The sequence below is a fragment of the Synchiropus splendidus genome, chromosome 1, assembly GCF_027744825.2.
Source record: "Synchiropus splendidus isolate RoL2022-P1 chromosome 1, RoL_Sspl_1.0, whole genome shotgun sequence".
Taxonomy (NCBI): Eukaryota; Metazoa; Chordata; class Actinopteri; order Syngnathiformes; family Callionymidae; genus Synchiropus; species Synchiropus splendidus.
In genome coordinates this window covers 14,625,160-14,651,112 of record NC_071334.1, presented here as the reverse complement: position 1 = coordinate 14,651,112, position 25,953 = coordinate 14,625,160, and the positions used below count along the sequence as shown (strand labels likewise).

Here is a 25,953-nt window from a genome sequence, read left to right as displayed (position 1 = left end):
CGGGAGAGATGTTTTGTCATGATCGTGATATGGACCTCTGTTGTCATTGGGAGAAGGCTGTTCTGGCCGCCGCCCCCCCCTCGCTGGGCCCCCGTGCAGTCTTCTTGCAGAGTTCAGTCGGACTGTGAGAGGAATGCGCTGGGATGCGGAGCAGCACCGACTCTAGGAAATCCACGCTACAACTCTCAGCGCAATGGACGGCAATGACCCGTATTTGCACCTGAGTAAGTCCACCTCTTATCGAGCCAACTTTGCTTTGAATGAGCTGGTGTTTTTTGCTAGTTTTTTCCTCGGACGGAGTGAGTCTGTGTGTGTGTGCGTGATCGCTTCATGGCGTCTACGAGTCGTGTGCTTACTCGCCCGCGGACTTTAACCACCAACTGCTGATCGCGGATCCAAGTTTTGCGCCGGTGTTGTGATCGTTTAGTCGCTTTGGATGGTCGACAGGAAGGCTGCGACCGCAACGTCAGGTGACCGCGGCGGTGGTGTGGGTCGGGCAAGGTCAGAGGTTGGCAGTTTAATTGCGCTGCTGTAATTTATGGTGCTTGTCGTGTGTCTCTCTGTCTGAGACACAAACACCCAATTTATTGCTCTCGGCTCTTCCTCGGATTTGTACTTTAAGCGAAGGCAAACAAACTTGAAGTTGGTGGTAAACAAAGCCTCATCTGTCAGTGGCGACATGGTAAAGCTGAACTCAGGACAGTCGGCTGACTTTGCCCTTGAACCAGCTGATGTGGTTTATCATCAGAAGTGCTTTATATCCCCCCTGTCCCTCCCCCACCACTGAAAGCAGTGCAAACTCTACTTTTTTGTTTTTTTACCATGTTGCCAAAGGAGCCCCGATTCAAACCCACATCCATGTGGTGTCCTCCTGTAACTCAGCCACACTTTCCAGATGGACTCAAGACATGGCACATGGTCAACCCTGCACCCCACTTTCTGCATGCATGGCAGTGCCAACAAGTTAAGCGTTAAGGATTGTATAATGCCTTTAACAATTATACAGAGCTCTTTGACTGGAAATGAAATAACTCACGGGCACAGGAACGCTGTACCCCAAACAGCTGGCATGTGTGGTCTAGCGTCCCCTCCATCCGAGTCATCTCTCAGGCACACTGAAATATCCAAACTCACCGTGGTGCAATTAGTTTTATGTCTGCTTGAGCAGATTTATTGCTTTCAAGTGCATTGGCAGGCTGCTCTGTTGCATCAGACTGACCCGGGGCCTCATTTGGCTCATCAACTGTCGCTGTCTGGCCGTTTATCCAGAGGTCATTGTACAGTCCAAAGCAAACATATGAATTGTTCAAACATACTTTTTGACAATTGATATGACTTTCCACTAACCTTTCAAGGTTTTGCAAAATACGATATGTTCAGATCTTGTGGTTGATTTCCTTCGCATATTCCTTGTATTACAACCTTTGTTTAAATATTTCTTAAGTTAAATAATTTATTTGTTGTTGCTATATGATTCAGACCTTTAAAATGTTCCATTGTTTGCCCACTGATACTAAGCTCAAGTGACATCAGTGGACTCCGAAATACAGAAGCATAAAAACATGTGGCCGAAAAATTTGCCTAATGGAGATTGGAAGTTTCTCGAGTGAATTTTGGTTCCTCTGAAAAGACCTCGCACTTTTCAGCTTTCCCAAGTAAGGTTATTTTCAAGGGAGCCCATCCCTTGCTTTAGGTGCCATCAGCATTTTCCTTCCCTAGCACAGCATTTTTCTCATCCCATCTGCGGAAGTGATTCTAGACACACTGGCGAGTTCTCTTTCTCTGATGAAAACGCTGTAGCCACAGATTTGGGAAGTTAAGGTCAGAATGGAGAGTGACAGGAGGATAATAAAGAGGATGAGGAGTGAAGACAGGGGTCATGCTAGTTGAGGTGAACTCTCGTCTCCGACACAAACTTCCTCATTGCAAAAATCCAGTCATCCTATATTTCTTGTTCATCCGACAGCCAATGTGTGCGCGCTATCATGTGACTTAAAGAATGTGGGTGGTTCTATTTGAAACAGCTTTAAAACCGCCAGTCCGCACACAGAGCTTTCTCCACCCACTCGCAGAGAGTTAAATAAACCACACAGGTAGAGAGGGTGTGGCGCTCTGCTGGTATTTGCTCAAGGATTCTATAGCTTTAGACCTGCTAGGCCTCTGTGAGGATCCACACGAAGAGCATAAAACACACAAATGCTACTTACTCGGCCTGTGAGGTCTTTTATGGAGAAGAGTCTGGGTTCTTTGGTATATTTTGAAAATGTGGAATTTTTCCATGAAATAAAAACTAATGCCAGGTACACTTTGGATCTAGACCTATAGTGGTAAAATGTGTCCCCAGAGTACAGCACATTTATGGACAAGTGCAAAAAAAGGTGCTTGTAAATCCTGTCTATTATCAGAAACATTTAGAGACACAACAACATGTCAGTCAATCTTTCCATCAGACAGCCTGTCTCTGACGTCAAATCTGAGTTGCATGTCTGTGAGAGCTGATGTGCAAGCTTTCAAAAAACTGTTTTGTGTTCTACAAGATACTATTAGAAACACACTGGGGAGATGAAATTATTCAGATAGACCTCACTTCTGCTGCATGTCTTAACACTCACGTCCTCAGAGCCTCCTCAGCCGACCGATAGTTGTTGCATTGACTGTCGCTTGAATTTATCGCATCATTTTGGTGATGATGACTAAGGTACTAACAAAACCAAAGGAGAAACCTTTGATATATACCAATTTCACAGAATTAACATTGACTAGTCTTGAGCACGAGTACACCTAATCATCATTTTTGCATGACAATATCCACATTTGCAGTTTGTAATGTTCAACTGCAACAACTAGTCAACATAGTCAACTATGATGGACTATTAATTTCGTCGCTAACAGGTTCACTAGTTGACTAGTCGTGATGTCATCGTTCCCTTAGCGCAAACCACCATACGAGGAGAAATGCCAGGGGCTTCGGAACCACCTTCACCCATAACCTGCAATTTCACAAAGGACAGATGAACAGCAATTAACACTTCAGTTTTAAGTCTTAACATTTAACGTACATCCAAATATTTACATTCTACTGTATTTACAACTCTACTGTCAGCCATGTTTGTCAACCTGTACATGTCGACTAATCGCGACGGTGGTCAGTGACTAGTTGACTAACAAAATAATCGTTCGTTGCCGTTCGTTGATGTTAGTTGGAAAGGTTGCAATGCAACTGTTTATCCAGTCATTGGTCAATATTTGGGTGAATCATTTTCCTCACATGCTGCACTTTCTCAATCTTGTTATTCCTCAATTCTGCTTTTACTTGTGAAGCTGATCCTTCTAAATACATAGTTGTTCAGAATCAGAATCATCTTTGCATTGTATTATCATGCAATTTTTATTAACAAAACTTGAAAAGATAGATCCCCGTGCAACTTCAGACGCAGAATCTTGTTTCCTACTCCAACGGGACCAGTATTTACCATTCACAGGTACTTTAGAAGGTGTGAGTGCTTTAGCATGTGAGTGGTGAACGCTGCCTGTCTTGGTTGTTGGAGAGCTACTTGAGAGTAGGAGGCGAGGGGAAAAGGAAGGGGGCGCACAGAGGACATTCTCTGGGCTAATTGCCAGTAATTAGTCATTAGTAAAGAAGGTCAGAGCTTTGATTTAACTCCAACTTTAATCAAGCTGAGGACCTTGAAACGCCCACAGGCTGCAAGTGTGTTTGGCTGTGAGACTCATGCATGTGCTTTAAGCTCAAGTAAGTACACGCGTATGACATAAAAATGCATTGTTCATCTTTCTTTGTGCAGAGCAACAGTCAGTTGTTAGCAATTAAGTCATATTCATGTGATTATACGTGACCATGTATGTTATTTGCAATTACTGTACAATCGGATTGTCTTCAATGAGTTTTTTTTTCCTGCCAGTCTGAGCATTAATGTTCTCTGACTGAAACGAAAACAGTCTGCAACAGCCTTACAGTTTGTGTTGTACTCATTTTCCTACAGAAAAAATGTTGAGCTCCCAGTTGTCAGCAGCTACTGTATCATAATACTGTAAGATGGACTTTTTTTTTATGATTAAAAAAATGCATCTCTCGCCATTTGTCTGAGCAGGATCCAGTAAAGCAGGTTGGATTTACTGTATGTGAGACATTTCCCAGCAAGGCAACATGAATAAAATGTTTTCCTCACATCTCAGAAAAATGTTGATCTGCCGTTTTCAGTGTTTTTTCATCTTCATCACTTTACACTGAAGTCACATTTTACATGTTTTACAAAGAGGCTCATGAAGGCAATATCCTGATAAAGGCTCTCACTCTGTTTGTTTTATATCCACACAGGTGAGAAATTGAAATTATTCATGGAGTAATGCCTGCTAATAATGCGTACGGAGCACATCTAATCACCTCCAGGTGACAGAATTCGTGGAACAAAATGAACCAGCGCGCTACTGTCACGGCTAAACAGACACAACTGTACGTGCTAGTTCTGCAGATGTGACCGATCTCTTCTGCTATGGTTTTCAACCCAGCCTGCTGTCTACTTGGCTCAGCTTTCCTTGCTTGATTTATTATTATATTTTATACCGCATATTGTTGTCAGCATCAACTTGAACTACTCTTAAGTGAGGCTGTTGTCTAATAGAACAATATTTTTTCCAGTACTCGTGATTTTGTCTGTGATTCTTTTCGTTATGCAAACCAAAGTGATTACATGCCACTGACAACTCACCAAACATGTGACAAAGATGGGACAGAAACATATTGATACACTGCATATGGAGAAAACAAGGCAACTTCTTGTGTCACCTTACATTGAAAGTAAACAAATCCAATTTAATGGTACCATAAAAACACTGAATTGTAACAGTTTTGGATCAATACAAAGCATCAGTGGAAACAGTGAAAATCAAATTGAATGTCTATAAAGACACAAGTATATTTTTGTCATGCAGTATATCAGTGTGAATATTCTGCTTCTACACTTGTCAGGGCAAATTTACAGATTCGATAAGCATCAAGTGCTGCTGCTAATGTAACACTTCCACTTATATTTGCAAGATATTTATGACTCTGAACTACATAGTGACTGACATTAAGTGACCTTGGAAAACATTTCGACATAAAAAGTTCATTGTTTATTATTAGCTTAATATTAGCTTGTCTGGAGGGCGTTTGATCTGTTTACAGTTTTACAATTAAAATTTTATTTCAATGAAATTGGATTTGGATACAAGTTGTAGTTGTAAATGTAAAACATTTAATGGGTGCATTTAATTAGGAGTGAGGTTGATGAGGCGACATTTACAGCTCAGTTTATATTGGCTAACTTGCACAGGGTCAAAATTTCAATAAGGATCACGGCCAAACTCATTCAGCTTTTTAATTTTCAGATGGTTGAAGCAGATTCATTTTAAATGAGCCAGCTATTTAAAGGGAACACCTCATCATCAAGTATGAACACTAACAAGTTGTTAAAATGCCAAATATTTGGCAAGTGAGAAGAAAGTGCGACAACTCGGTGACAGTAACAGAACCACTTCAATAGGCCATTTGAAATGCTGTAACTGTTGATCTGTCTTGTCTGTCCTTGCGAAATATGCGTCTCTTTGTCAATTTGTCGTTGTATATGGGCCACTTCTGGTGAAATGGAATGGATTTCAAAGACTGCAGAATGATGCCAAAAATCTCGCCTTGTGAGAAGATTTTATTACTCTTGGCCATCACTGAAGAACAGTGTGTGATGCAAACAGTGTGTTAAACTGAGCAGCCGCAGCTTTAAATCACCTGACTGTTGACGTTTATTAGTTGTTTGTGAAGTGGTCGAATCAGTAACTGTTGATGTGTTATGCTTTTTACATACTTTGGCTTGCAATAACTTCTGCTAATTTAAAGCACAGAGCTGGCCTTCACCTTGGCTCAGTTGTGATTCAGAGGAAACACATTGTAGGATTCGTCTGACAGTATTGACTTTATAATTGAGGGGTGTTTGCTGACTTTTACAACCTTTTTAAATGAAACACATATGCTGTGTGAAATAACTATCGCTCAGTGATTTCAGTTTTATCATTACGACCCTGTTTGGCATCTTAAAGCAGGAATTGAAGTGAGATGGTCTCTACATAACTTTTACACTCAGCTGCACAGTTTATTTAAGCTTTGTCATGTATTGTTTCTTCTTTGTTTTTAAGGTATATTTTTGGCTCATGTTTGCATCTGGCTTTTCACTTTGCCCTGGGTGTTCTGATACAATAAGCCAACATTCAAAAAGACAATCCCTGGCTTCCTGGAGTTCTATGTTAAACACACAAACATGCTAATGACATGTCGAGAGGCAACTCTCAGGTCACGGTCAAAGAGTTGAGAACGATCCAAGTGTTATAGAGAGAGATTGGAAAAACTAACTTGTTACTTTCACATTGTAAATTTTTTTTTTTTTTTTAATCGCACCAACACTAAAAATACAGATAAATAAATACTGAAATCGATGCATTTGTTTTCAGTCACACAAGATGGAAATTATAATCACTGTTTTTCATGTTTCAGTAAAATGTGTAATGAAACAGTAAAAAAATATAAATGAGTGTTGTTGAATGTTATATTAACAGAAAATTAGAAAATAGATTTGACCTTTTTTTCTAGTTTATTTTTAATTACATTTAATGACATCTGAAGTTAAGCTTCTCTCCCCAGTCTAGCAATCATCTGCGAACAAACGCGCAAACGGTCCAATGTCCAAATGTTTTGCTTAACACAGTCATCACTGAGCAGCTTTCAATCTTTCAATTGCATATTGGTCTGAATAAAGTTCATATTATAAACACTTGAGCTCAAGATGATTTACATTGTAATGTTTAATATCCAAATACACATAGCTTAAAGAGGCAGACTGAGAAAGGTTTTCTAGGTAAGATGAAATATTTGAAGACAGTGGGTAAGCGGTGGTATCATAAAGGTCTAGGAACAACTCAAGCCCATGTCCTTCTTGTTGTGGTCCCACATTGTGTGGGCCCCCGTCCATGTTTTCAGCCAACAGGACAGGCGTTTGTGCTCTCACGATGGCTTGCTGGCAGCTGATCTGAGCAGTTGGATTGCAAACAGTTCTTGTGGGATTGATCTCCGGGGGGAGGATAATCTGGGTAATCCTATAACCACATCTGATGGACTCCGCCTCTTCAGCCGAACGTCGATGCCCCCACCTTGTGCCTTTCCTGAAAAGTAGTGGAGTCGAGGAGTGTCTGTGTCATTTTGTGGCACCCAAGTCTGACCCCTGATCTGGTGTGTCTGGCTGCCCGCCAGTGGTGTGCTGAAAGCATGTGGCACCCCATGCCGTCACTGTCCACTGGAGGAAGTCCCGGAGGCGAGATTGGTTGTGGTCACTGTGAGTAGAGATGTTTGCTGTAATGTTGCAGTGATCAGTTCCAGTGATCATTTTTATTTAGTGATGGGGATATATATATTTTTTTAATTAATTATTTTTTAAAAAGTGATTCTAATATTCAATGGTCATTGCAGTTTTTGGTTCATTTTGAATCTAAATTTCTGTCATTATGATAAAATCTAACTTTATTGTGAAGATGAAAAAAACAGATTTTATGGACGAAGTAAAAGGGATTACTGTGTACCATTCCAGTAATGACTGAGAAAATGTAAACTATGTTTGTCACACTCACTCAAGGGGAAGTGTCTTTGTTAGACATCAAGCAGTTTCATTGGTCATTATTTGGGTCTCAGGGTGCCAGCCTTTCCCTTCTGTGTTTCACTTCTAACACATGAGTTTTTAAGAGATGCCTTTGGAGAAATGGTATTCAATGGAGGCGAGAACTCATGGTTTAGCCAAAGGTGCTTCATTTAAAATAGTTAACTAGTGTTTTACATTCACAGAAAATGTTGTGTGGTTGTTCTGCATTGCTAAACGTGCCTCCACCCATCCCTGTGTCCTTCACTATCAATTTATCACTCAACGCCCTGTCCCATCCCATCATGCCGCTCCATCATGCTTCTGTCACCCTCCATCCATCCACCGGCAAACGCTTCAGTTTGTCCTTTTCCCTCCTCTCTGTGCGCTGATTTGATCTGTGTTGATGTGCACACACACGAGCATAATGTCGTAAGACTGTTTAATGTGAACGTTGCTGGGGTGGATGGAACGGAAAAGAATCATTCGTCTCACTGATGGATTTGATCGACGTGTGTCTCATAAGACCCTGGCAATGTTTGTTTATCAGCATCTCCCTGGGATACCAGAATAAATTCTAATTCCTTAGTGTGATGTAGTTAACAGAAACAGAAAGCCTTGTTTGGAAGGCTTGAAAATATGTCCTACATGTGATGTATAAATGAAATGGTTTTGACCAAGGTAACATTACACCAGAGGTTTCATTCTCAAGCAACACACATTCTGCTTCATGTTATGAAGACATATCTCCTGTTTATTACCTCTTGTCTTTAGCTATACTGTTTGTAACCAACCAATATTGTATTTAAATTTGTATTTGGAAATATATTTATGTCTTTTGCTACATCTGGCAAGTTTCCTTCCTGGAGATGTTTTCTTTTTTTAAAACGAGAATTACTTTTTACTAAAATCCATATTGGCTAAAGCATTGAAATGTTCAGTAACAATACATTTTTTAAATTATTATTGTAGTGATACATCTAGTGTATATTCATGAGTAACACATAACACTTTCCTCTTTTAAACTCAGTATACTGCTTTTAATGCTCAATAAACAAGTCTATAAAGAAAGAATAATTTGATTAAATGTACACTCTTTAGAGATACTTTTGAACAAGCGTTTCTATGAACACGCAATGCTAAGACTGGGGATGAATTTGCTGTTTCCATCTGGCTAGTTCTGTGTTCGGCACTTAGGTCCAGAGGGCAGGTCATTCTAGCCAGGCTCACAGGGTCACAGCAGGAGGACGTGCGCATGCGTGTGTTTGTTTTGGCATTGTGGTTGTATACCTCCTCTTGGACCTTCGACTTCTAGGAAATCTCTTATCATGTGGATGAACTCTTGCTGTCCAGTGCTTCATGCCATGTTCTGATTTCATTCTTGGTAGCATCTAAAAGATAGTATGCAGCACTCATATACACTTAAGATGAAAAGGTGGCTCAATTGACTGTTTTTGATTCCTGACTGAGGCTGCTGCTCCTACAGGAGCTGGGGATTTGAGAAAGTGCTGCAGTCTTGTCAGACTTTTCTCATGTGAACGTTAGTAAAGGTCCCTTTGTCGAGAATTAAAGGGACCATAGCTTTTTCTTCGAAATATAAATGCAAATGTTTGCAAACGTTTAAGTTTGCAAAATGGCTCCCTCCCTGGAAATGCTTCCGTGCACATTGGAATACTGGCCAATAACTGCAAAGAAGCACCTTCTTGCGAATCGGTTCAGGTCTCAACTGATCACAAATATCAGTCAGTGAGGGATTTGGAGCAGTCTAAACAAACCAGTTTGTTAATAAAAACAAAACTGGCTCACCTGGCATCTTGGCAAGATGTGAGTCTTCACTTTGGTGACAGCAGCTATCGGCGATTCTCTTTGAAAAGGTTCCTTTAATGTCATTTAAAGTTGTATCTCGACTACTTGATATTCACAATTCGCAGGTTATATGTTTATGACAGTTTATTACCAGGAAATGCATTTTTATCATTAATATCTGTTAAGCTTCAACACTTTCTACACACTGACATGAGACTTGAACTGTAGTTGAATTCTTGCCTGAAGATTATATTGAAACGAGAGTTTCCAAGTCATTTTTGTAGCAGTGGCGACTTCAAATAACATTAACATTTTCCATTTGTTGTGTGATCGTTTTGGACATGCTCCATTGGCGCTTAAAAAAAACCCTTGTTATGGCTGAAACCTCTACTTTTGAACTGTCTGATATTTCGCAGTCATTTTGTATTTTGGCCGCAGGGGACTGAATCCCAGCAGCATTGAATCAGATTATTTGATTCTTCACCACAAAAGAGGCCATGGTAACTCGACCATCCAATACGTCGCATCTTGACGCAGCTTCCTGCCCAGCAAGTGATCATCAGGCTCATGGAGTGGACTATCCCAGTAAACTAATGCATGGATCATTTATGGATGTGTTCTGACTGTGTATTCATTTTCAGGATGCAAAAAAACATTAGGTTGGATGAACATGAGCCGTTACTGAAGCAGGAGCATATTTATCAGACAGCACTATGATTTTGTGTTAAATCCACAGAGACAGAATGAGGTGAATTTGTAAAAGGAAGAGGAAAGAGAAACATTGGAAAGCACTATGTTGAATGTCACTGGATGTGTCACACATCACGCCTCGGATTGAGGAGCACAGGCTTGTTTAATGTCACCAAGCATTACTATGTGTCATTTGATTTCATGTTAGTAAACAGATTATGTATGTCTTAATGTTTCCATGGAAAACATGGGACAATGTGGCACGACAAAGTCAAATATAAATGTTGAGTTGTTAATACAGAGTTTCGACGGGAAGTTGATGCTCACTCATTTTAGTGAAATTTGTATTTCATGCGGTTGGCAGTGGTGAAATGCTTTTTAAAAAATTTTTTTTTTATTGTAATTCACTCATACTAGAGGAGGTGGTCACACTGGACAGTGTTGCTGTTTATTTCTCCTCACCTTAAGAGAAGAAGTGTTTTGAACAAGATGATTCTTATTTATTCAAGAATTGCTACTGGTGAACATTCCCGTTTAAACAAGTAAATTAAGGCAAACATGAAATGGTATTAAAATACCCTTCATTTAAATTGAGTACAGAAACAAAGAATGTCTTGTACAACAGTGTAAATATCCACAGGTTATAAGGCAATGATGTTCACCATGCATAAGTGTGTGTTCTGGCTAAATATATCCTTGATGATGGCAAGGTTTATAATCACACTCTAAACAGTGGTGGTCAGTTCGATGGCAATCACCTGTCATATCATACAGTCATAACAGTCATATCAACACTGCAGATTTGCAACTCTTGTAAATAAATGTGTTTCTAACATATGCTCAATGACAAAACTAAGGGAATTGAGAGAGTCAAGTGTCCATTGCCATGGGCGTCTCGCTGGAATCATTTTCGTTGTCATGTTCTTCAAATAACCACCGGCAAGATTTGTTCTCTAAAAGTCATGTATTCTCAAAACATGATAAATAATGTATGAGCTAAAATAGGTTTGGGATGAATATTATATTTATGAATATAAGGCTGAACGTCCTGGTTAGTCAGTCATTTTTTTGACTGTATTTGAAGCCACTTGTTTGTCCGTGGATAGTTACATGTTTGCATAAATTATTATGATCCGATTTCACACTACTGGCATGTGATACAAGACAATTGAGGCAAAACATTCAAATCATACCGCCACAGTAAAATCAATTACCAGTAACTCTGAAATGAACAATTATTGTTCAATGTTTTTTCACTAGTCTTTTTTGTGATTAAATCAGTACAATTTTACAGGTCAGTTCAGCAAACAATGTTGTTTGTTATCCACTCACTAACTTCTTGTTTCTTATGTATGCTTTTTTTCAACACTAGTGGGCTGTTGTGCCTTAAATCTTGTTTTTAGGAAAATAAAAACAAAACTGGAGTTCACTGCAGGGCAGAATTTGAGGTCAGTGAAGTTCAGCTGCTCTGTGTTGTCACAGCCGTATGGCTTTATGTGAAAACAGTGTTCTGTTTCTTTATGCTTGCGGCAGCTGGAAATTGATGCACAAGTCAGGAGTTAATAAATTTCAGCTCTGCATCATATCATCCTCCTGTTTTCCTCCATCCATTTTGCGCAACATGGATCAGGATTGGGCTGTTTTTGTGGCACATCTGTGCAGAAACGACTGGTGCTTTCCTCGGCTGATGATCTAATATTCGCGATGAGGGAGATTTGATTTGTGTGGAAGCTTGATCATGTGAGCAGGATGCCGCCCTCCCCCTTTTCCAAGCCTGAATCCCTGAATCCGCCGCTCGCTTCCTCGCGCTCTGCCTCGATCCCTCGCTCTCCAACCTTCTTGACAGCTGGCCTGCTGAGCTGCATACACTAACCCGGTGTAAGAGGATTTACTGACACAAATTGTCTGACATCACCCTCATTTAGCAAAGAAATTGAAGTTTATATGACTTATAAACTTAAATTTCTTTGCTGATTGTGATGGAACTAATGTGTGTGTTGTAATAACCATGTTACTTGTATGTGGTGTTAAGCGTGTGCAATGGACCGCGGTTGGCCCGACTGTAAAGCTCCACTCACCGTCTCTTGGAACTCACCTTAGGTGTTGTCTGCAACAGACTAGCAAGTCAAGTTATGTTGTGCAAAGATGCAAGATGAAGGAAAAAGGCTGATCCAGACACAGATGGGTCTAAACTGAAGATCCCTCTTTGTGGAAGCTAATCTGATTGATGTGAACGCTTGTTCTGTTTCCCCCCAGCCCTGGTGTCTTTCATCTCTCCCGGCCCACTCACTCATGGTCGACTACCCCGGCTTCAGAGGGGAGATATTAGTTAGTGGAGTATTGGCTGATGGAATTAAGTGCTTCATCGGGCTGCTACCCGGCAATTAAGGGGGATTTGGTGGGTTTTGTGATCTGTGATGTTTCATTAAACCTGTTGATCAGAAGACTACCACGCGTGCAGCTTTGGTTTGCCAATCGATGCCGTAATCATCCGTACAACAGGTGGTGAATACATGACAACGGGAGTTTTAATGCAGCATGCACATGTTGTGTCTTGTCCAACTGGACAGCGGTGGTCTCCCGTGTATTGTGGTCTCGATCATGCAACAGACCTTTTTTTTCAGTGTGGAATTAAGTATCAAAACAATACAATACTAGTTTTAATAAGATGATCAATTCTTCAATAGTCCCAAGATCTGGTTCAAATTCTGGCTACGAGTGTCAAGTGGAGTGTGTATTTGTGTGTGTCGTGATCAATATAATCCTGAACTTTAAATGAGAAATAGCCTTAAAGGAGAGCTGTCTTTAATATATCAGTCTGCGCCTCAGGGTTACATATTGCGACATGTACATTCTGGGAATGGACACTGTAACTGAAGATTTGAAATGTGAACTTGGCTCAGTCGTTTGGCAACAGGTGACCTTTGGTTTGCGCCGCTCACGGTCAAAGGTGTTCTGTGCCGCTGTGTTCGTTTGTTTACACTCAGACGCTCATGCTTTGCTATGTATAGACAGAGGAGCGAAACAAATGGCTGTAATGTTGCCGGTGACAAGACTCATTTGGCTTCACCTCAGTGTCAATAATAAACTAATAAGCTCCTCACACTTGTTAGATTCTTCATGCTTTTTTCAATAGATCTGCAGAGTGCATCTATTTTGCCTCCCTGGCTCACAAAGGCACCCTATAGAAAGAATGCTTGGCTTTCCAGATCTTCACTTACTGTATACACCCAACTCCTTTAAGGCATGCAGTGTAATTATGTCTGCTTTAGCCGCATTCCCACAACGCTCAACATGTCTTGTGCTGTATAGACGCAATCCAAGTACATGTTTTTGAGACCTCAACTGAACCCGAGTTTCTTTGAAATCCTAAACAAAGACAAAGTGAAATATGTCTGTGTATTTTCAACCATTTATATTGTTGTTTTATTCTGCCTTTTTTTCCACTGGGACAGCCCACTGGAGGTGTCTGTGGTTAGTGTTGCAACCTCACAGCATGGAGGGGGCCAGGTTCAGATGATGTGGCGCAAATGCTCTTGCTTTCTTGAGTTCCCTCTAACAGCGGCTCAACATGCTGGGAAAATGTTGATTTTAAAAGTAAAAAAATAAATGATTTGAGTTCGTGTCTAAATATGAGTGTAAGTGGTTGGTTTCAGTGGCACGCAACACTGGCCTTTGAAGCCCCAGAGGCAGTTGGAGTATCACAGAATCAAACAGGATTAACAATCAAAGCTATTAAGCTTGTGAAAATATTAGGGGGCTTTCACACTGCAGACTCCGTCTCCAGTCAAAATCTGTTGTGATGTGAGATTTAAATTCAAGCGAAGCAGACACGAGTACTGTTGGATTGTGTCCTGGATTTCTCCAGCAAGTGCACAGCAGGAGGCGGGAAAGTTGGTGCACACAAGCCAGTCAAAAGTGCAACTTTGAATTGTGTTTAAAACCTGATGCTCCTCTAACCTGAGCATGAGCTCAAGCATGAAATAATTTTGAATATTTTTTTGTTTTGGTACGCACAAACCTTTAGTCAGCGAGCTCTCTTACCTATCTGGTGTGAAGTTAGAGCCTGGAGATGTTTCTGACTGAGGCCAAGGAAACATGATACCTGTTGAGGAGTCGGAGGCCGCAGGAACACACTTCTCTGAGGTCACAGTCTGCAGTTCAATGCTACTTGCATTCAGTTTTGGCCCCATGTGTCCTAACATCTCTGTTGGCAGATGTGTATCCAGATCATGTACAGTATATTCTAAATAGGAAACGTTATAACCAGATGCTGCTCTAAAAAAGTTTCCTGCAAAAGCCTCACCAAGTCCACTTGTTTTGTTATTTATGTTGTTTTGCTCCAAACAAATTTGCCTTCCAGCGCTTGCTCGTGCTGTGGAGAAAGTTGGAGAAGGAGAAAGGGGGTGGAGGCTGAAGTGTATGTGCTAAACAGGATGTTGCACAACATCTGTTCCTTGCTATTCAGCGGGGGAGTGAGTGAGCCACACTCTGATTTAGTATCTTCATGTAAAAACATCTGAGCAGACAATGTGTGATTCTTTTTGCTTCTAAATCCATCACACTGTGAAAACATAACTCTGGATGAATAATAAATCAATATTGCCTCAAGTCATATTCATAAAACAGGGACTATTTATTTTGGCAGTGGACAGCCAAGGCTCAAGTTTGAGTAGTGACCAAAAGTTTCACCTGTATTTTCCATTTCTCCCATTTGTTAATTTTTCCCCTTTTATGTTTGATTCGAGATAAAGACGGAAAGTATATAATATTTCAAGTCTTTCAAACATGTAATACAACACTGTAAATTCTATTTTATGACTAACATGAACATGAGAAATATCTTTCACATAAAAAAAAATGTTTAAATTTCATGACTGGATGTAGCAAAAAATATTTGCCCTATGAAGAGTAGATGCAGTATTGTATTCGACACACTGGTGTGTGTGGATGCATGATTTGGTGTTGTTGCACATGTAAGAGCAAGACACAAACATGTGATGCGGACAAGTATGGGTCGCTTGATGGATGTTCTGGCTCTACAAAGTAAATAAAAAAAACCGAATAAAATCATATATTTGTTATATCGCCACTAGCAACAGCCACATTTCTATGTTTTGTTTGGTATCTTAACATGGCATTAAATGTCCTTCTTCATTCTGTAATGAAGTGTCATTGATATGGTATTTCGTTTGAAATATTCCAACTGAGATACTTCCAGTTGAAATATGATTCCTATAGTGAAGGCTGCCCTGCATCCACATTAAAACAGGAAGCGTATGTGATGCGTACAGGATCTCTGGGTGTCCATTATGTCCGACAGTCATTCATTCAGATGTACTGTATTTCAGTTTTCAGTTTTTAATGTAGTGTTCTAATACACAACATTGGCTGATTATTTTTCACATCTCTCTTTGTATGTAATATCGGCTGGACCGTTCATGTGGAGGAGACTCTAGTGGTTTGGACAGTGTTGGATGAGGATCATGGCTGCGGTATGTGTGATAGGGAGGATGTACTGGGTTGGTTTAGATGGAGGAGGCGACAACTGAAAATACAACAGCTTTTTTTTCCATTTTTCCAAAAATGGATGAGAAAATACAGCTGTTTTTTTAAGCCTCCCGACGACCACATCTGTTGCATTAACTATTTATTTACAGTATTTTGGTTCACTGGTTTCGTTGTCGCTTTGCCACACATCTCTGTCATATCTGTGGTAATGTGGGCTGACTATGAATGGACGTCCTGCTAATTTCACACATGCATGAAATTGCACACCACATCCTGTTAGCCAGCTGACTGACAGTTCCTCTAAGTAGGTCATTTTTGTAAATGTCAGCTTGTCACTTGACATCATCAGATGTAAACTCAGCGCCCTATGACCAGAATCAGGTGGACTTCATGTCACAACCAAAGTCGCAGATGAGTATTATTAAACTGAGTGAGTAGCCAATATCTGTTGAGGAACGGAGGTACATTGGTCCTAACTGTAAGTCGGTTTCGATAAAGACATGTATAAGCATGCAAAAGTATAGTGCTAAGAAAAAACAAAAAAAACCAAACAATGTTTTATGGTTCATGTTGTTTCATGTCCTGAATCTTTGTTAACCATCCTGCGGTTGATAATTTTCAATTTGCATTTTTTAAAATAATTCTTCATAGTTTTGCTGCATTAAACCATTAAAAAAAACATGTTGCTTAATATTAGAGTTTGGTTTGACATATATTTTCATATGCAATTTATTCATGGCTAATTACTGTATTTTAGCTTTTATGTTCTCTGATTTTTGATGTTTTCTCATGTCTTCTCTGTCCCCTTCCTCACATTCCAGTCGAGGCATAACAAAAATCACATAATGTTTTTCCTTTCCTCTTCCCCAGACTCCATGAGCACAGCCCATCCGCACCTTCACGCACCGCCACCTCACAGCATGGTGGGCCACCCGTCTGTCATCAGCACTTCCAGGCACTTGCAGTCCCCCATGTCCTCGTTGGGTTCGCCCATGAATGGCCTGACCTCACCTTACCCCGTCATCTCCTCATCTCTGGGCTCACCCCCAGTATCGCTGCCGTCCACACCTAACATGAACTTTGGAGCGCTCAGCAGCCCACAGGTGAGGAACATCATGAAATCAGAATGTTTAGAAATGAGCTTAAGAAACCGCCTTCCACTGAACCCTCTGGATGTTGCTTTGGAGAATGTAGTTTTTGTACAGTTCCAGTTGCCGTCGCCTTCTGTACCTCATATTGAGACAGATTACACTCCCCAATTTAAAACAGGGCTGTATGTTCAAAAGACTGTGAGGCAATACTTCAGCACCGAGATGTCAGTTGGATCCGACTACAAAGAAAAAGACTCTGATACTGCAATATTACCACGTAATATTTGGCAAAGTGTGATTTTGAAAACTCTAACTTACAAAATGAAAAATAAAAAACTCAAATGAGCAGTTGTAATCCTTGAGACTAAACCAAACCTAACTGGAGCCTGAATTTAGAATAGAAGGGTTAAAGCAAAATGTGATTTTCAAAATTCATTCAGTGTTTAATTTCTTAGCTTGTTGCCGTCTTTTCCATTTTGTGTGCGACTCATCATTTTGATGCTTCATAAAATAAGAGAGTGAAAGCTATAGTGTGTGTTTTAGCTCTCCATTGTGTTCTCTGGTAGATGCACTGTTGCTCATTCTAATGTCACTGATCCTTTCTGCGTGGCTTTTGTAGACACTATATACACTATATAACTGTAGAGTTTGACATCCTCAAACCCTACTGTTCAGAATAAAGAACAGGGCTTCAGGCGAGTCGTTCTTTAAGTGACGCTGGAATCGATGACAAAACTCACTGGGTTAAATTCTTAACCCTCACGTATAGAAGCACACATCACTCCAGCATATAGAGGGTTAGTGGAACGCTGGTTGTGTGGATCCAGGCCAGTTCTGGAGGGCACAATCATATTGCTCAATCCCAGTATGGATCCGGGCCTGCGGGGTTAATGCAGTTGTGCAGTGTGAATATCTTTTTTTGACGTCACCGTCGGCAACTGACCCTTTCAATGTGCTTTTTTTTTTTCAAGGTTGAACTGCAGTTCATGGGCTGTCTATGTAGAAGTGGGAGACTGACACAAAATGTGTTTTTTATTTATTTTTATTTATTTCAATGACTAAAATGTGTTTATTAGACTGTCATATTGGCAATTTATGATCCGCTTTTAAGAAAAAAAAAAGTCCAAATGGATGTGGGTTTGTATCTGGTACGGTACCTGGTCTCTTTCTCAGTGCATTATCGTATTCTTTACTGGTTCTCTAGTTTCATCATGAGTTACTCCGTTACACGTTGTTTAATTTCCCCAGTGCGGGAAGAATAAAGGCAGTCTAATCCAGTCTAAGTCTAATCTTTAGTTTTATAGATTCACATGAAAATATGTGGGCCATTCTTGTGTTTTCGTGTGCGATAGTTATATGGTTACAACTGTGTCTGACTCTCATTATCAAAATGAACTCTTTCATCTTCATGATTCCCACGTGTTTTGTCACAGTATCACGTGAGACATGATAATGTGAGTTGTTATCGATGCTACTTGGCAGACTGACGGCTTCATGTGTCTTGTTATCATCGCTCTCTTTTTGATCCGGACTCAGTGGAGAAATGGCCCGCTGTACCCACCAAAGCCTAAAGTGAGATGCAACAGCTGCCTAACATACATAGTACCTTTGAAACCACATTTTGGGTAATTATAATTTAAAATATCAAAGCAACATTTAACATCAAACCATATACATTTCTTTTTTATATTACCATTTACAACACTACTAGCATGTTCGTCAGCCAATACACATCATATGTTGAGTAGTTGAATAATGGAGAAGGGAGTTGGTGGCGAGTCGATTGTCAAAATAGTCGTTGTGTCTGGTGTGTAACATTGACACAGAACACACAATGGACAGATACATTTTTAATAACAAGCGCTTGTCACCCCCTGGACAGGTCACCTGTCCATCGCAACCAACTGAGTCCTTTTGTTGAAGTTCATGAATTCACTCCCTTATTTTCTGTTTGTCCTTCTCCCTCGGAGCTCAGTGGGACATTCAAATCTAAGACTGACCCCACATGCGCGATTCTGTATGTTCTCCTTAGCATATGTTCTATTAAGAATGTATGAAGCATTAATAATCCATTCACACTTCAAGTCGCCTCTTTTCTGCAGAAATATGTTTTACAGGTTCCAACGGTGAGTTTCACTTGTAAACAGACACTGCTGCTTCAAACTCAGCCGCTGATAAGCAAGTAAACAGAGAGTCCAATACTCAGCTACGAGCTCCTGCCTCAGGGCCATGTGCTGCACAAGACGAATTTGCAACCGCTTTGTTTACAGAACATTCATTACGGAGCAAGACATACAGCCTTGTCTTGGGCAATGTCTCCGCGTCAGAGTTCAGTCTGCCATTAGAGAATATCCAGAGGAGAGTGCACGTTGTAAATAAGTGATAGGAAAAGCCTGAGGAGACTGCGAGGATGTCCTCTGCATCGTTGCCACATCAAATATATAGATGTGAGTGCAGAAGTAGGTCAACTGCGCTCCCAGTTGCAGTGCAGATGTTTGCACATAAACACATAAACAAACATTATGTGTGCACACATATGCTTGGCTGTCATCGTTGATAGAAGGTTAAAGGGTAAAAGCTGAAAGGTAGAGATGCGCAGAAGGCTGGATCTTTGAAAGGTCCATCAGATCCTGCTACTGTTGCACAAGCAGAATGGTTTGGGGTGACCTTTTTATCCTAAAGGTCCAGAAATTGTGACTGTTTTTATTAGCTACTGTCAGCGTAACTCATGTTTGGAGCTTTCCCGACTCACATAGTGCATTCATCATCAGCAGAGGAGGTCAGGGACACTGCGGAGATGCCTGTGGCAAATCACATCCACAATAAACAAGTCTATAAATAAATGAATCTTACAACGATAAGTAATGTTTTTCTTTTTGCGATCTGGTGGCCATGTGTATAACGGCATGCATGTTGCATGGCAAAAGATAAACTCCTGAACAACTGAACAATTGTTATCTTGGTAGTTTTTTTTTTTAATGTTTTTTTTAACCGTTATCAGTCACAAGCACATCCTCTGTGAAAATTTGGCGTTTACAAATTGAGTCTAGCATTACCATTGGTCCGAAATGGACTGGGAAAAACTACATAAAACTCACATTTAACGAAAAATAATATTTTGAAGGCCACCTTTTTTCACAAGTTAGATTTCTCCTTTTTAAATGGTCAACTTCCATCCTGTCTCAAATGGTCCCCTGTTTGTCTCCCTCTATTCTATTCAATTCTCTATTCTGCAATCTTTTCATTCATTCATCATACCCGACGGACCACTAGTTAGATCTTCACTCATGTAACAGACAGACTGGAGTGAAGCTCTTGCTCTCACACATCAGATCCATCCAGAGCTGAAGGTCAAACAAGCCAAGTGAACATCATCTGCAAAATACTGTGGTGCGGTTTCTGGTCAGCGAACCACAAACCCTTCTTAGTTACATGAAACATTCATTCTTTAGGCCCATAGAATAGATGTGGCCCTCGGGCCACCTGCTGCCTATAGAGTTTCTTTGCTTGTGAGGACTGGACATTAAGGAAGAGGTTCAGCTTCTGCTGGTCTGGATGAAGATGGGAGTATCCCAGATATTAGCAGAATATTAAAATAATTCCATGTTGTCCACCAACCAGTATGCACGTTGTTGGCTCCCAGTTTGATTCCTCCAGTTTCTTTTGAATTTTAAAAATGCATATTTCATGGTGATATATATATATATTTTTTTACGTTATCGATAAAAAGGTATCAGAGAGACTGATTGACAAGGTTGCGGGAGAGTCTTCTTGGAGTATGATGTTTGCTGATGATACAGGAATCTGTAGTTTGAGTGAAGATGGGTTGGGCCAACACAAAGACCAGATGTAGAGATAGATGTAGCAGAGTTGAAGATACACTGTTTTCCAATCGGACTGACAAGGAAGGACAAGATTAGAAGCAAGTACATTGTAGGGTCCGGTCACAAGGAGAAGTTTAGAGTCAAAGTTAATGGAAGTCTGACTTTGATTGGAACATGAGGAGTGGAGCAACAGAGGACAAAGAATGTTAGAAGTTAAAGAAGATGAGAAAGGACCATTGGGGTCCATGGATATGATAAAGGTTGACATGAAGAGGAGGTGTCACTTGGGCTCATGATCAAGATAGGTTAAGGTAGTGGAGGCTGACTTTCTGCCACACGCCCTGAGTGGAAATGCCTAAAGACAACACACACATTCATTGGCCTTTTTAAAATTTATATAAATATTTTTTAAGCCCTGTGAGTGCGGGACTCTCGCTTTGACCAGAACTGTAATTTAATCAATAATTAATGAATGATGCAGCAAGACAAAATATGAAACCGAGCCTCATGTTTCATTAACCATACAAAGTGCCATTGTCTGTCTGTGAGTTTGTTTTTTTTAAACCCTAGTCTGAGATGTTGCCACGTGTACAGTATGAAAGTGACAACATGGTAGCCTAGTTCTACCTTGGCTCTCTGGTTGATTCACTCTGTCTCATGGTTCTGAAGATATCATGAGGCTGATGAGTCAAGTCTTATCAATGGGATCTTCCCCTTGTCACGCCACAGATTGCCCCCTCTGCTGTTTGTACGAGGCACTGCAGTTCCTTTCCATGTGACTCCTTCATTTCTTCCTGTCAACAGAAACCTGTAAGACGACCTCAGACATGTGGGGCCTCCTTGGATGTCATTCTCACACGAGTGAGATGTGTAAAAAAAACAGAAGGCGGAAGAGAGCGAGTGTCATGTGATTATGATCTGTCCTGCTTCCGCTTTACTTCCTGTTGAACGCAGTTCAAGCCACCTTGACTTCACCTTCTGACTTCCTGCCTTCCTCAGATGAATTGCATGAACAATGTCAGCAGTTCAGAGGACATCAAGCCACCGCCGGGTCTGCAGAACCTGGGGAACCTCAACTATCAGTGTATGAGCCCCGGGGGAATGTCAAAGCACATCTGTGCCATTTGTGGCGACCGCTCCTCAGGTACAGCCTCGAATCACCATTCACATCTGCCGTGGTTCCTTCTTCTTGTGGCTTAGAAAGTGATGTGATTTGAACCCTGTCCATGCAGGGAAACACTACGGTGTGTACAGCTGTGAAGGATGCAAGGGATTCTTTAAGAGGACCGTCCGAAAAGACCTCACCTACACTTGTCGAGACAGCAAGGAGTGCCTGATAGACAAGCGCCAGAGGAACCGCTGCCAATACTGCCGCTACCAGAAGTGCCTCGCTATGGGCATGAAGAGGGAAGGTGCGTTTCAGACTACCTGCTTTCTCTGTCTTTTTAAACACCTGAAATGTTGGGTGCTGATATTTGGGGGACTCTTCCTGTGAACATAATCTCATGTCCATTAATGTAACAATACTATGTTATTGCATGGTTATATTAATACAATACTGTATTATGATTTACATTTTAGCCAATATTGTTGATCTACACTTATTTTATGTGTATAATGTGGTCATTTTTTAAATAGAAGCAATAAGTCTATATAAAAAACAGACTTTTGCCATCTCTTCATGTCCAATTATCTTGTCTGAGAATTTAATGCAGATCAATACGTTTTTCAATTATTGAACACAGACAATCTCACAACCTGTAGGAAGTCATAACTTACTCATAACTGTCACAACAGAGTACAAACTTCATATGTGGTTGCAGACATTGTGAAGGATGTTGCGTACATGAGCTGAAACATGATTTCAGAAGCACACTTTTCTCACACGGAGCCTTTGCATGTGACGGACTATCTTGGTTTGAAAATCCGAAGATGCTGACAGCGTCGTTGTTCGATTAGAACTCTGCTGAGCAAGTCTCCTCAGCTGATCAATTTCAGACCGCATGTATAGAAAAATGAACAAAATACCCTTGCATTTGTTTAAGACTTGGAGTAACGCGTACAGCACATAGCAGTGAAGGGCATTTCCTCTCAAAGTGATTTTAAAATCTTGAATTTATGCTCTATGTGTGTTTGCAGCTGTGCAGGAAGAGAGGCAACGTGGGAAGGAGCGAGGGGAAAATGAGGTGGAGTCCACCAGCAGCTTCAACGAGGAGATGCCGGTGGACAAAATTCTGGATGCTGAGTTGGCAGTTGAGCCGAAAACAGAGACCTATACTGAAGGCAGCCCGGGGAACTCGGTGAGAGTCACTGCTTAATGTGTGTGTGAGACAAAGTTTCATGTGTAGGATGCAATTGTGCCGCAGGCTTTATTATGAAATTGCATTGTAATAAATGGAACACCAACACAAGACTCTGTAGTTTCAGGGCAATTCTTGTTTTGTGTGATTTCTCTTTCATTACTTATTTTTTAAGTGATGATATTTGCATACCTCTGTTGCTCCAGACCAACGACCCTGTGACGAACATCTGCCAAGCAGCAGACAAGCAGCTCTTCACTCTTGTGGAGTGGGCCAAGAGGATTCCTCACTTCTCTGAACTGCCACTTGATGACCAGGTCATCCTTCTAAGAGCAGGTACAACCATTATGTCGAGTGTTCTTAATACTGCAACAACACTGACCCCTGCTGGCAGTTATGAGCGAGTATTTGGTTCTTCCTCCTAGTGTTTATCAGAATAAATTGTATTTTCAAAAATGTCTTAAAGGTGATGGTTATCCTTTTCTTATGCCATATTTCCCAATAATGTAGAGCTTTATTTGTGCAAAGTTTCTTGAAGTAATCTTACAAATGGCCTCTCAGGTGATTTTCTGCCCCGACTGTAACACTTGACGTTTCCTTTCTGCAGGCTGGAACGAACTTCTCATCGCCTCCTTCTCTCATCGCTCTGTGACGGTAAAAGACGGCATCTTGTTGGCCACTGGTCTCCACGTACACAGAAGCAGCGCCCACAGTGCTGGCGTGGGCTCCATATTTGACAGGTAAGATATATATGGAAGATTTAAATGTCTGTCATTCTTTGCTTTAAGCTGTCCTCGCATTTTAAAAATGATCGATTGATGCTGTTTTCTCCAGAGTCCTGACTGAGTTAGTTTCCAAAATGAAGGACATGCAGATGGATAAGACGGAGCTCGGCTGTCTCCGTGCAATCGTCCTTTTTAATCCAGGTGAGTCAGTGTTCATAAACGTTTTCTTTGATTGAGAACCCCCTTGTGGGTTCCTTAAGAAATAGAATGCATGCTACAAATTTGATTTATGAGAGCCATTCAGAGACGTTTGAAATGAATGCCCAAGAAAATATTTCAACAGTAACGTTTGAGGTGTAAACTGTTATGACAATGTTGTTTTTCAGATGCAAAGGGTCTCTCTAATCCTCCGGAGGTCGAAGGCCTGAGAGAAAAGGTCTACGCCTCTTTAGAATCATACACCAAACAGAAATATCCAGACCAGCCCGGCAGGTATGAAACATGTTGAAGATTTCTCACATGGCAGCAAAAAACAAAAACAGGATTTAAAATGTATTTATTTAATAGACGGATTTAAAGATTACAACAGATAAGAAAACAGTTGCACAACATTTCGGTTATGAACACTGCCACATATTCTCCATCCTCCTGTTGACAGATTCGCCAAGCTGCTGCTGCGACTCCCTGCTCTGCGCTCTATCGGCCTCAAGTGCCTGGAGCATCTCTTCTTCTTCAAGCTCATCGGAGACACGCCCATCGACACCTTCCTGATGGAGATGCTGGAGGCCCCACACCAGATCACATGACCCCTGTCCTCCGCCCCCTCTCCCCTGTACATACACCTGTGATGTTAGCGCTATGAAGATGAATTAAAAAAGACTTAATTGACATTGTATTTTTTATCACGGTTAATTAAAGTGTTTAAATAATGTTATTGTGAGGTCGTGGGGAGGTTCACTGTCGGAGTAAATTCTAATAGAATTGTTAACACATTACCCATGTAAATAGGCAATTTCAGGTGTTTTAAACGCAACCCAATGCAAATCATATTTTATTCAAAGAGGAATTGTATAAAAAAAAACAGATGACATCTGTATTTCTTAATACACTTGAGAATTCTTGCAGAATAAATTTATTTAAAAGTGACTAAGTAATGTGTTGGTGTTCTTGTCTGCAATGAATGGAATTCTACTGTGTGTCTGACAAATTCTAAGACAGATCACAACAATGTGAATGAGTGTGGTTTTGGTTCCTTCTTGTGCCTACATACTCAACTAGTGTGGCCTTACACAATGAATGTGTTTGCTAGCAGCTTCATATGATCCCCACATTTGAATATAAACGGTCAACTAAAACGACAATTACAATGCTTTTAATTCTTTTCTTTAGAACCTATACGAGAGGGTTAATAATAGCCACTAGAGGGCGCGCTCACGACAGAAACGTCACTGAAAGTTCGGATTGTTTTTATTGGACCATATTGAACTTAATTTCAAATTTTGGCGCATCAACCCACGGAACGTCATGATTTAACTAAACTAAACTTACGTTGTGAACAGAAGGTGTCGATGTGATTTGTTTTAAACCAAGATGATTCAGTATTACAATTAAATTAAAGATAGATAGATAGATAGATAGATAGATAGATAGATAGATAGATAGATAGATAGATAGATAGATAGATAGATAGATGGATGGACTTCCTCCGTCCGCAGGTACAGCCTCGCCCCTCCCTCCTTCACCCGCCCCTCTCTGTCCTCACTCATATCAGGATAATCAATTGCAATCTGTCGATAGTCGATAAGAGAGCAGCCCTCGCAGTTGTTCATCGGAGAAACTTTGACTCGGGAAGTTTCACGCTTGGTGGATGCTGTGTAGTTTTAGACTTGGTGGATGCTGTGAGTGAGAGTCATTTTTTCCCCACCAACTTTATCACGGACTGCAGAAATCTTTAAAGGTAAGAACTTTAAATACCGTCCTCGGCTGTCCATTGAAAAAGGTGGTCTTTAATCTGCTTACATATCTTTGACAATTATAGTGAATATCGCTCTACATGCTTATTAAGTCCTATTTTTGACGTTGTAACCATTTGAAATGAGTTAGTAGTACGTTATATGTATTCGGGACGTTCGGATTTAAATGGTTACAGAAGTAAGTCAAACACGTTTTAACAGTATATAATATATATAACAGTATATAATAACTGTAAACACTGTATTTGTAGTAACAAAAAAACACTTTATTTTTAACCACAAAAACTTTATGCTCGAATTAAAGATCGGCTAACTTCTGAAAAATAATAAAACAATAATAATAATAAACCTTGTGTGTTT

At 40.5% G+C, this 25,953-nt stretch overlaps 1 protein-coding gene across 3 annotated transcripts; it reads left to right on the top strand.

Moving 5' to 3' along the window:
- Positions 1 to 65: 65 nt before the first annotated feature.
- rxrgb (retinoid X receptor, gamma b) lies at positions 66 to 24,761 on the top strand. 3 transcript variants are annotated; one of them, XM_053875511.1, is made up of 10 exons: positions 66 to 224; positions 16,551 to 16,783; positions 21,595 to 21,739; positions 21,828 to 22,007; positions 22,735 to 22,895; positions 23,102 to 23,231; positions 23,503 to 23,635; positions 23,730 to 23,821; positions 24,007 to 24,112; positions 24,279 to 24,761. In XM_053875511.1, the coding sequence occupies exons 1-10, from the start codon at positions 194 to 196 to the stop codon at positions 24,424 to 24,426; spliced, it is 1,359 nt and encodes a 452-aa protein (XP_053731486.1). In that variant the 5' UTR covers positions 66 to 193; the 3' UTR covers positions 24,427 to 24,761. The 3 variants fall into 3 exon arrangements, with proteins under 3 accessions (XP_053731486.1, XP_053731477.1, XP_053731496.1); XM_053875502.1 differs by lacking the exon at positions 66 to 224 and adding an exon at positions 6,565 to 7,376; XM_053875521.1 differs by lacking the exon at positions 66 to 224 and adding an exon at positions 15,452 to 15,664.
- The last annotated feature ends 1,192 nt before the right edge of the window (positions 24,762 to 25,953 follow it).

Coding starts and splice junctions, on each gene's coding strand:
- rxrgb (XM_053875502.1), top strand. CDS start 7,310: ATGTGGCACCCCATGCCGTCACTGTCCACTGGAGGAAGTCCCGGAGGC. Junction 23,232..23,502: donor GGTCATCCTTCTAAGAGCAG/GTACAACCATTA, acceptor TCCTTTCTGCAG/GCTGGAACGAACTTCTCATC. Junction 23,636..23,729: donor GTGGGCTCCATATTTGACAG/GTAAGATATATA, acceptor TGTTTTCTCCAG/AGTCCTGACTGAGTTAGTTT.